This window comes from Thalassophryne amazonica, chromosome 6 (genome assembly GCF_902500255.1).
Source record: "Thalassophryne amazonica chromosome 6, fThaAma1.1, whole genome shotgun sequence".
NCBI classification, from domain to species: Eukaryota; Metazoa; Chordata; class Actinopteri; order Batrachoidiformes; family Batrachoididae; genus Thalassophryne; species Thalassophryne amazonica.
The window spans coordinates 53,487,892-53,500,167 of NC_047108.1; the positions used below are offsets into that span (position 1 = coordinate 53,487,892).

Sequence of the window (12,276 nt, forward strand, 5' to 3'; positions counted from 1 at the left end):
TGTCTGAAATGAAGTGTTTTGAGCCATAATTTAGCTTTTAACACAAGGGTTTTTAACATCCCCAGATGTAGAATTGTGGGACTTATTTAACATGAAACATTATGCATATTATGACAACATGACCATACAAAACCAGTACCACAATGCTTAAAACTTATGGGGGGGGGGGGTTAAATGTTAATTAAGATGGGACACTAATAAGGTCAAGCAGGATATACTATAGGACTAGCTGGACACGGATGGTTTGAAGCCATTACTGAATTTGTGGAAATGTTCATGATGATTGTTAATGCACTCATTTGTATAATCATTACTATAAAATTGTAACTATGTGTCAACACCTTAATTCACGGTGCTTTGCTTTCTGTTTAATATCAAGCAAACTATCCACTCTGTTCCCATTTTCCTGATTGGGTTTTGGTGTTTTACAGAGTCAGATGTTGCTGTGGCACCACACACGCTGAAACCAAGGGGAGAAATGCACAAACCAAATGCATTTGAGTCACATGAGGTTTTGTTGTCAGCAGTAATGTTATTTACATTGTTCAGTATGTACAACAGAGAATCTCCCAGAGATGTTAAGTTCTGTAAAGCTGCAATGGGGTACTCCTTTAAATTCCTCCACATTTGAAGTCCTCAGATGAAGAGCCATACAAATCCCTGCTGAAGCGATTTAGAGTGTTGGATGTTCTTCTTGCTGGATTGAGAAACTTGATTATATCACGGTAGGAGGATCCACGTATGAAAACAGACAACCCCTGCTTTCTGATGCTAAGGATGCGCACGATGCATAACTGAAAGTGAACCAACAGCACAACTTTAAATAAATCATTAATTTCAAAAAAATGTACATGGTTCTTCATCTTCAGGATTGAACATCTCACACAAATCAAGAGTTTAAATACAGGTATTTTTTCATAAAGGTATTCATTAAGAAAGTTGACTGTTAAATGCACTGTACAACCTTGTATAACTTTTTTTTTTCCAAAATATAGTTTATCCCAGTGTGTTTTGTTGATTTAGGGTTTTTTTTTTTTCTCATTTACAGAATCCTGTACACTTTGTGTCTGCATTGGGTGATATCCTGATCATCGGAGAGTAGAGAAGAGGAGCAGAAGAGAAATATGAATTTAGAGAAGAGAAGAAAAGAGAAGTCATCCAGTGCAGTCACCGGTCTCAGTGAAGACGCTGCACCCCGTACCTCGGCTCTCTTCTGTCCCGGACTTCAATCTGAAAAAAAAACAAAAACAACAACAATAAGTTTAAGTTTAATAAGTAAGGCTCCAGAAGTGAAGGTGAAGCCAGAGACCATGATTGAAACAAAGGCACAAAAAGGCAAGACGAATGTTTGCATAAACCTCCACAGATACTCTACTGTCTCTCTGGGATTGTATTCTATGAACACATAAACCAGTGTGCAGTCCTTTGGGGATGGATGGAGTCCAACATGTTGTTGGGAATACAAAATGAAGACCATAAGGAAATCAATTTTGCAATAAAACATGGCAGAAGATCTGTTATGCTGAGGGACTGCTTTGCTGCTTCTGGTACTGAATACTCTAAGGGTCTGATTTGCTAAAATTTTCTATGTATAAAAACATGCAAACTCAATATCATCAGTAAACACATATGCAGCCTGATCTTTTTAAATGAACAAAATAACATGTATTGCCTAAGTCACACAAGAGTATAAATTAAAATGGCAAAGTTTTTGCAACTACAACAAAATCATAGACTTTATATACAACCCCTGGCAAAAATTATGGAATCACCGGCCTCGGAGGATGTTCATTCAGTTGTTTAATTTTGTAGAAAAAAAGCAGATCACAGACATGACACAAAACTAAAGTCATTTCAAATGGCAACTTTCTGGCTTTAAGAAACACTATAAGAAATCAGGAAAAATAATTGTGGCAGTCAGTAACGGTTACTTTTTTAGATCAACCAGAGGGAAAAAAAATATGGAATCACTCAATTCTGAGGAAAAAATTATGGAATCACACATCACTAGTATTTTGTTGCACCACCTCTGGCTTTTATAACAGCTTGCAGTCTCTGAGGCATGGACTTAATGAGTGACAAACAGTACTCTTCATCAATCTGGCTCCAACTTTCTCTGATTGCTGTTGCCAGATCAGGTTTGCAGGTTGGAGCCTTGTCATGGACATTTTCTTCAACTTCCACCAAAGATTTTCAATTGGATTAAGATCCGGACTATTTGCAGGCCATGACATTGACCCTATGTGTCTTTTGGCAAGGAATGTTTTCACAGTTTTTGCTCTATGGCAAGATGCATTATCATCTTGAAAAATGATTTCATCATCCCCAAACATCCTTTCAACTGATGGGATAAGTGTCCAAAATATCAACATAAACTTGTGCATTTATTGATGATGTAATGACAGCCATCTCCCCAGTGCCTTTACCTGACATGCAGCCCATATCATCAATGACTGTGGAAATTTACATGTTCTCTTCAGGCAGTCATCTTTATAAATCTCATTGGAATGGCACCAAACAAAAGTTCCAGCATCATCACCTTGCCCAATGCAGATTCAAGATTCATCACTGAATATGACTTTCATCCAGTCATCCACAGTCCATGATTGCTTTTCCTTAGCCCATTGTAACCTTGTTTTTTTTCTGTTTAGGTGTTAATCATGGCTTTCATTTAGCTTTTCTGTATGTAAATCCCATTTTCTTTAGGCGGTTTCTTACAGTTCGGTCACAGACGTTGACTCCAGTTTCCTCCCATTCGTTCCTCATTTGTTTTGTTGTGTATTTTTGATTTTTGAGACATATTGCTTTGTTTTCTGTCTTGACGCTTTGATGTCTTCCTTGGTCTACCAGTATGTTTGCCTTTAGCAACCTTCCCATGTTGTTTGTATTGGTCCAGAGTTTAGACACAGCTGACTGTGAACAACCAACATCTTTTGCAACATTGCGTGATGATTTACCCTCTTTTAAGAGTTTGATAATCCTCTCCTTTGTTTTCAATTGACATCTCTCATGTTGGAGCCATGAGTCATGTCAGTCCACTTGGTGCAACAGCTCTCCAAGGTGTGATCATTCCTTTTTAGATGCAGACTAATGAACAGATCTGATTTGATGCAGGTGTTAGTTTTGGGGATGAAAATTTACAGGGTGATTCCATAATTTATTCCTCAGAATTGAGTGAGTCCATATTTTTTTTCCCTTTGCTTGGTCTAAAAAAGTAACCGTTACTGACTGCCACAATTTTTTTTCTTGATTTCTTATAGTGTTTCTTAAAGCCAGAAAGTTGTCATTTGAAATGACTTTAGTTTTGTGTCATGTCTGTGATCTGCTTTTTTTCTACAAAATTAAACAACTGAATGAACATCCTCCGAGGCCGGTGATTCCATAATTTTTTGCCAGGGGTTGTATACTGGACAAATCCTGCATGATGTCACTCATACATTTTCTCTAGAAACCTTGATGACCCATTTGAAGCCCAAAAACTGCTGCTCTGGGTGTCTTCAGGTTGGCAGCACTTACTTTACCTCTTTCACAGCCAATCTATATTTGTATAAAGAGGATGAGCTTGGGCAATGGCATGCATGGCAGAACAGGACAAATAAAGACTGAACATGTCCAAACCCAAGCTAAGCTACCAGGCTAAACTCACTTTGGGTGGCCACCAAGGACACAATAAAATCAAGGGTGTTTATTTATTTGTCTGTCTGTTAGCAGGATTACATCAAAACTACTGCACAGATATTGACGACATTTTCACCACAGATAGATATTAGGTCATGGAAGAATCTCTTAAATTTTGGAGGTGATCTGGATTCTGGATCAAGATAACACTTTATACAGGCTTTGAAGGATTATATCAACACAACTTTACAAATTCTCATCAAATTTGCACCACAGATATTACGACATGGAAGACTCCACTGAATTTTGGAGGTGATCTAGATCTGGATTCTGGATCAAGATTTAATTTTATAGGCTTTTATGGGATGAGAGATGAGATGAGATGACACACAGAATCTCATCTCTGCTGTTTGCGGATGATGTGGTCCTGTTGCCTTAGTCAAACCAGGACCTTCAACGTGCACTGGGGCGGTTTGCAGCCAAGTGTGAAGCATCCGGGATTAGGATAAGCACCTCCAAATCCGAGGCCATGGTTCTCGACTGGAAAAAGGTGCCTTGCCCTCTTCAGGTCGGTGGGGTGTCCTTGGCTCAAGTGGAGGAGTTTAAGTATCTCGGGGTCTTGTTCACAAGTGAGGGACGGATGGAGCGTGAGATCGACAGACGGATCAGTGCAGCGTCTGCAGTGATGTGGTCGCTGTATCGGACCGTTGTGGTGAAGAGAGAGCTGAGCAGCGGGGCAAAGCTCTCGATTTACCGATCGATCTACGTTCCAACCCTCACCTATGGTCATGAGATTTGGCTCATGACCGAAAGAACAAGATCGGGAGTACAAGCGGCCGAGATGAGTTTTCTCCGCGGGGTGGCTGGGCGCTCCCTTAGAGATAGGGTAAGGAGCTCAGTCACTCAGGAGGAGCTCGGAGTCGACCCACTGCTCCTCCACATCGAAAGGAGCCAGCTGAGGTGGCTCGGGCATCTTTTCCAGATGCCCCCTGGACGCCTCGCTGGAGAGGTGTTCCGGGCACGTCCCATTGGGAGGAGACCCCGGGGAAGACCCAGGACATGCTGGAGGGACTACGTCTCTCAGCTGTCTTGGGAACGCCTCTGGGTTCCCTCAGAGGAGCTGGGGAAGGTGTGTGTGGGTCCAGAGGTCTGGGTGGCTTTGCTTGAGCTGCTGTTCCCGTGACACGACCTTGGATAAGCGGAAGAAAATGAATGGCTGGATGGATGGATGGCTTTTACGGATTACATCAAAACTACTCCACGGATTTTGACAAAATTTTCACCACAGGTAGATATTAGGCCATGAAAGACTCCACAGAATTTTGGAGGTGATCCATAACCAGATTGGAGGATGTCAGAAATCTCTGATTGCTCATGTTAAATTGTATTTTTGGTGACTGTGTATAATAAAAATACTCAAAATAGCAGACAAGCCAACCATAATAGCTGGCAGCCACAGTGAGCAGCCTCTGAGCTACTAACACATAGAGAGTCGGTGATGCATGGTGATTGGAAAAGTGTGATTTATACTGGAGTGTCCTTGCCTCAAGTGGAGGAGTTTAAGTATGTTGGGGTTTTGTTCACAAGAGAGGGAAGGATGGAGCGTGAGATCGACAGACAGATCGGTGCAGCATCTGCAGTGATGCGGTCAATGTATTGGACCATCGTGGTGAAGACAGAGCTGAGCAGGGGGGTAAAGCTCTCGATTTACCGATCGATCTACGTTCCGACCCTCACCTATGGTCATGAGATTTGGCTCATGACCGAAAGAACAAGATCGCGAGTACAAGCAGCCGAGATGAGTTTCCTCCGCAGGGTGGCTGGGTGCTCCCTTAGAGATAGGGTGAGGAGCTGGGTCACTTGGGAGGAGCTTGGAGTTGAACCGCTGCTCCTCCACGTTGAAAGGAGCCAGCTGAGGTGGCTCGGGCATCTTTTCCAAATGCCCCCTGGACGCCTCGCTGGAGAGGTGTTCCAGGCACATCCCATCGGGAGGAGATCCCGGGGAAGACCCAGGACACGCTGGAGGGACTACGTCTCGCAGCTTGCTTGGGAATGCCTCGGGGTTCCCCTGGAGATGCTGGGGGAGGTGTGTGTGGATTGGGAGGTCTGGCGGCTTTGCTTGAGCTGCTGCCCCCGTGACACAACCTTGTATGAAGCGGAAGAAAGTGGATGGATGGATGGATGAATGATTTATACTCCACAAAAAATTATATATAAAAAAGTGATACAAAATTGATTAATTAATACACTGTTGTGACTCTACAGTATGCTATGTTTTTCGAAATCTCAAATTTTAAAATTTTGAAGAGTGGCTTTTCTTAAATGCTTTTTCCCACAAATATACTTCTATACTAGCACATTGCCTATGTGGATCCAAGGGCTGTAGATTGGGTATTGTTTATAACATAGCATTACAACATTTTTCAAGGGTGGTAATAAAGTGTGCAAAGTTTCTACATTGAGTTGGAATGGTGTGTGATTCCAGAATGTTTTTAGAACCTTAGACCATAACAGTTTTTAGAAGAAGAACTCAACCCTGTTATTTCCTGTTAATTACATACGATTTTAATGTTAATTTACTGTCCTAATATATTTTTAAGTGCATCACAATGGGAATAATTGTTTTTATTGTGTCATCCATGCATTTTACCATATTTACAATTATATTTTGTACTTACATTGAACTTGCTAAAGAAAATCTAGCAATGCACACACTCATGCTTTTAGTACATAGATGATTTGCTGCCCTCTGCTGGATTGGTGTGTGAGTTCGGAATGTAAAAATGTCCATTGTTCAGTGTTGTTGGCAAATATATATATAGCTTAATTAAAGATATTAGTCCTATCAATTGTCTGTTTTGACCACGTTCATCCTTGACCCAAAATACGTAAACATACCATTTGGCAAATGTCAGCTCTCCCCCAGTTTGTGTGTGATCAAAATTGCATGCACATATGAGCACATGCATGCATGCACGCACGCAAGCACGCACGCACGCACGCACGCACACACGCATAACTTTTTGTGTTTTCTGCATTCTGCTGTAAGCAAGTGCTTTTAATCTGACAAACAGAGACTGTGGTGGAAGACATTAAAAGCACTACACTTTCCACTTATGGTACCAGAAGCATGATTCTTAAGTCACTCATGGTAACAGCAACATAACACTTAACTAAACTGACTATATGAATTGAACTATAAAAACACAATAAGTCAATAACACTAACAAAACTGTTAAACTAACATGAACCACAATAACAACATTTAAAACCCCAAAACTCTGAACTCCCATGGTGCATTGCAGCACAATGCCCATTGTTTTCTGGTTAACTAAAATTACTAATTTCTCAAAAAAAAAAAAATTGTTCTGTCAACTGTCCACTTTTGCAGTGTTCATCCTTGACCTAAAATACATAAGCACACCAAATGGCAAATGTCAGCTCTCCCTGATTTCTGCATGATCGAAGCCATACAAACATGCACGCATACAGAGGCCACTTGCCTATTATAATATAGATATTATGAAGATACAATAATCAGTTGGTTTAATAGGTTGAGCAGTTTTTATTGTGGTGTGAGACCACAGAGCCAGCACAGACAGGAGCCGATGGGTTTGACTGTGCACACACTAATCATGTGTTTGCATGATTAATGTGTGTGTGTGGGTTTTGAAACTATTTAATTGCTATGTTTATAGAAGTTGATGGGACACTCTGCTCCCACTGCAACTCTCTGTGGGCTACTTTGTGACTGACTTTTGCCCCCCATACCTCATGGTGCTGAAACAGAGGGAAAATAAAGACAGAAAATAAAATCTCCCACACTTTCGAAGCATGTGGCTGCCCACCTGTAAACGCACACTCTGTGTGTGTTTAAATATAGACATGCACTTTTGGCTGAAAACCCCATGAAAACTTGTGTGGCACATGGCATAGTACTGGAATGGATGCAGTGAAAATGTGGTAATGAGTGCAGTGCGATGTGATTGTAATAGGCTTGCATGTGGTATGTGCATGATTATAGCCTTGGTAAGAAAATATTGGGAACATAATAGTAATATATTTTACTGCTCCATCATTTACTTCACTCGCAACCCACCCAATAAATCAGAATTTTCCTGTTGCTTGAGCCATCCAACATAGTGTGCATACCTGCAAGTGGGTGACTGAATTTCACTTCATGCTTACAGTCACTAACACACGCAAAATCCTCATTTACTTACTGCTGTCTGTGTCATGTTGCCACCTGCTGTCATTTCCGTAGTTTCTCTTCATAGAACACCATCAAAACATTCACCAAACCAATGTGCAGAATAGTCAACACAATATTGAAATTTCTAAAACATATACAACTGAGTTGAAAGTCCAAAACATGTCAGAACTCTTTGAGCCAAAGAAAATAAGTGAGTGGACATTTTAACATTTCCCATAATGCCCCTGGCGCCCCCCTGTGCTTTCCAGAATGCACCGCGGTGCCAGCAGAGTTCCGACGTCTCACAGTGCGTGTAAACAATGGCTAGCGAGGATGTGGATGCCACCGATTAAGCGAATTCACGGGTGATTATGATTAGGGATTTCCCGATCAGGTTTTTTTTGGCCCCGATCTGATTCCGAGTCATCTGATTTTGAGTATCTGCTGATACCGAGTCCCGATCTGATACTTTAAAAAAACTGAATGAACAATGAACAAATGCTAAATATATAATATTTTCATTTTAATCACCTTATTTTATTATTTACCACTTAAACAGTGCACTTCTCCTTGAGGTAGCTTGAACAATCAAGTAATAATCTACCAGACTTAAAAAATGTACAAATTTCCATGTTATTTTATTTGTCTAAAAATAAATGTCCAAGGTTCCTTATGTTAAACAAAAAATTATCTCATCTGAAATAACAGGTGGTTTTAATTTACAGATGAAAGGTTTCTAAAGAATCATTTATTGATTGATTTAGCTATTTTAATTACAATTGTTCTATAGTAGAGAAGCTTGAATCTTCGACTGGACTGGGTTGCTTGACGCGAGGACGTTTCGCTTCAAATCGCAGAAGCTTCCTCAGGTAAAATTCTTGTTCTGGTAGTCTGACTTCTGTCTTGACTCTTGTAGAGAAGAAAATACAGAAGCCAGACCGAGAGGCCGACTGCTATAGGCTAGTGACTAAACAATAGCTCTAATTAGCACCTATTGTGTTCTAGTTAGCACCCTCCTAATGACAGGGCAGCTGTCCCTCCTAATGATGGGACGGAAGCCTCTCCTAATGGCTCCCTTGACGACTCTCCTGATGACGTGAATGACTCATTACTTCTTTTGTTCATCTTTTGTTCATGGTAATGAGTTGGATTAGTTGAAAGTTGGATTAGGTTGAACTTGTTATTTTTTTTTCTTTTGTTCAATTAAAAAAAAAAAAAGAAGATTGGGTTGAACTTTGACCGCGTCAGCCTGCCGACAAGCGGCAATGCGCGCTTCATCAGAAGCATCGCTTTAGTTCGGCTTTTGATGCGATGCTTCTGATGCCTCTAAAAAGCAACACGTCTCATTGAAAGTAATGCTTTTTAGACCAATTCTTGATGCTTCCGACGCATGAAAGGCCCATTAATCTGCAATAATGAGCTTGAAATAGCGCTGATCAAAATAATGAGGATAAAATCTATATCGGATTCCTGATCGGGATGCAACGTCCAATTTCGATCAAGTCTGAAACCACGCGATCGGGCCCGATTTCCAATCACGTGATCGAATTGGGACATCCCTAATTATGATGATGACACGTTCTCCAAAGTTAAGAGGGTTATCTAGAGGAGGTGTAGCACTTGTGATGGACTTCTGCTGTGCCTCGATGTTTTCTTGTTGTCCACACTTCATGACGCTTGTTTACATTGTGCCTTGAACCGGTGTCGCAGAACGAACGGTCTGCCCCTAAAAATTGGTCTGCCTTTTGCATCTAAGCATGCGTCATTTCGGAGCTCTGCCGCTCGTCAAAGACAGAGTCTCTTCACCCAAAGCAATCAAATGGATTAATATGATTATTAACCATCAGGTGAAGGTAAAACCTCTTAAATCATTGTAAAGTCAGTTTTATTCAGAAACCAGGCCGGTTTAAGCAGAAGCTCAGCGAAATTCCACGATGCTTTGAAATGGCCGAGGCGCAGTGAACGCATCAGCTAGCAGCTCATTTAGCCATGGCGCTCATGATCGCTTCTGCTGCCTTTTATGATGAAATAACACTGAATTTATGTGGAAATGATTGTTGTACAAAAGCTTCAGATATCTGTCGCTGAGATAGATGATGACTGGAGTGCAGTTTTAAGCAGAAACGAAGTTTTAATTCGTGAACCGCAGCTAATAATGCATGCGCAGATGCAAAAAGCGGACCAAACGGTTGGCAAAACTGGAACTCTCTGCTTAAACTGATTTCTTGTCACAGACCACGAGATGGCGCGAGATTCACAACTGCAAAACAACGAATGGGTATCAAACTTTTTAGTTCTTTTTTCTTTTCCAGGGATTGGAACAGACGGAAAGATTGTCTGCTTATGCATGGCACAACAAATAGAAGCTCAATGTTTAACATGTTGCTGTTTCAAAAGATTAAAATTTCAGAGCACAGATTTCGATTCAGATTGACTTGTTCTTGGTGCAGGAATGAGCCACGGCGACATCCAGCCTTACTGAAAAATTACAAGTCACTTCCAAGCACATTGTTGGAAGTAGAGTCCAATACACCATGAAAGCTTTAATCTCTGTTAAACATAAAAGAACAAAGAAGCAAAACTAAAATAGGTTTTTAGACACAACATCTGTGTGCTCTTAAAAGACAGATTATTATTTATTATTATGAGACATCATGTCCACAGGCAGGCAGACACTGGACAAGATCAGTGTACATATTCAAGTTCTTCATTAAGATTTGAACGTACGTGACCATAATGTATGTCCTTTGACAGGATTCTTTTACCAAACAAACTCAGTTATTACAAAATCCAATGCAATGTAGCTGCAGATCAACGATACCTTAGTTAATTGTGTCTTTATGTTGGGCATGCACTGTATTTCTGAACACATATCACATAAAGCAAAAAGAACCTTACCCTTGACACAGCAAAATCTGCAACGAAAGAAACAAATAGTTGGCATATGCACATAAATGCACCAGCACAAATAGTACAGAATTGTGCAAAAGTTGAAAGTGATTGAATCAGTTTAGTATTTCATCACTCAATGTTATAAAATAGTTCTTACTCATTTATTGTTCTTGCAGGGGTGGTGGCCAAGTGGTTAGTGTACTTGCCGCATTTCTCTATGTAATGTGTAGTTGCGTCAGGAAGGGCATCTGGCGTAAAACTTGTGCTAATTCAACATGCAGATCCACCTTGGATTTGCTGTGGCGACCCCGAGTGCAAACAAGGGAGCAGCTGGAGGGACTTACTTTTACTCATTTATTGTTCTTAGATATTTTTGTTTTTTATTTCAGTCGTTATGCTAATTTGTGACATTTAGCATTACTGGCTGTCATCTGAACATTTTAACTTTGAAACAATTTGAATTTTAGAAACTTACTTTTAATGCACCTGATGTACAGGGTGTAGTTGAGGTGCTACGACCACCCGCCTACACTCCTCCTTGGCCCTTAGATGACTTGAGAACAACTGGGATATTCCCAAAAATAAAAACTGCAGGAGACACAGATATTGAAGATGGTGTCCAAAATGGCCACCAGAATATGATGTTAAATTATTATTAATTCTCTCGGTTACTAATGAGGCATTATGAGGGAATTTTAATTAAGTTTGCTGGGCATGTTGGATGCAATTTTGAATTCCAAAGTCCTGAATTATTTTGTGACAAATGTGTTTACTGTGACCTAAAAATTTCTCCTCATTAAATATTCTTGGCAACTAAGTTTTTTTTTGTGTATAGTTTTAATATGTTTTACTGAAAACAAGTATTGTGGTAGCCATTTTGGACATTACCTTGGGTATCTGGCTTGCAGTTAGTTTTCGTTTTTGGGAACATCCTGAGCTTGTTTGAAGTTGTCTAACCAACCGAACAAAGTTGGTTTGGTTTAGTTCTGTATGGGTGGGCCGGGGGAGGGTGGGGGGGGGGTATGGCTCCCCAATTCATACATTTGTTGAGTGCTTGTTTACTGTGACCACACCAGCCCTCTCATGATTTACTACAAATCTGCTCATTCACAGCTGTTGCTCTCAATTTTTGTTGTTTCCCAGTTTTTAGTTTTTGCTTATTTATAAAATAATTGGAGATGACTTATAAATCATGTCTTTATCTATAAGCCACGCCCACTCATGAGATGTCATTTTCTTTATATCTTTGGAACCAAACACATTAGCTTTTGACACATTTATTTAGAGAAGCAAACTTTCTAACAGCTGTGGTCGCGGTCGAATCGGTATATGACACCTGCTGACATAAAGGCACAAACAGGTGTCCATTTCTACTTTAAAAAAGTGAGAGGAGAAAAATAAGCCGCATAGACAAATGATACATTAAATCTGTAAAATAACTGAGACTGTCAGTGAGATTAATCAGATAAGAGCACAAAGACACGCCCACGTGCAGCAATATCCCTAGTTACCATAGAAACCACTGTGGAGATAGACCGTCAGAGAACTGAGATATCTTCTGTCACTTCTCTCTC

General features: G+C 40.4%; 1 protein-coding gene across 1 annotated transcript in view; it reads right to left on the reverse strand.

Annotated features, from left to right (window-relative positions):
* Positions 1-401: 401 nt before the first annotated feature.
* The window catches only part of LOC117512200 (LHFPL tetraspan subfamily member 4 protein-like), a 114,587-nt gene continuing 102,712 nt past the window's right edge, over positions 402-12,276 (reverse strand). The window contains exons 3-4 of the mRNA XM_034172190.1: positions 10,709-10,725; positions 402-1,230 (exon numbers count right to left, since the gene is read on the reverse strand). Coding sequence (XP_034028081.1) covers positions 1,177-1,230; positions 10,709-10,725 — 71 coding nt within the window. The 3' untranslated portion in view covers positions 402-1,176. The remainder of the gene's footprint in view (positions 1,231-10,708; positions 10,726-12,276) is intronic.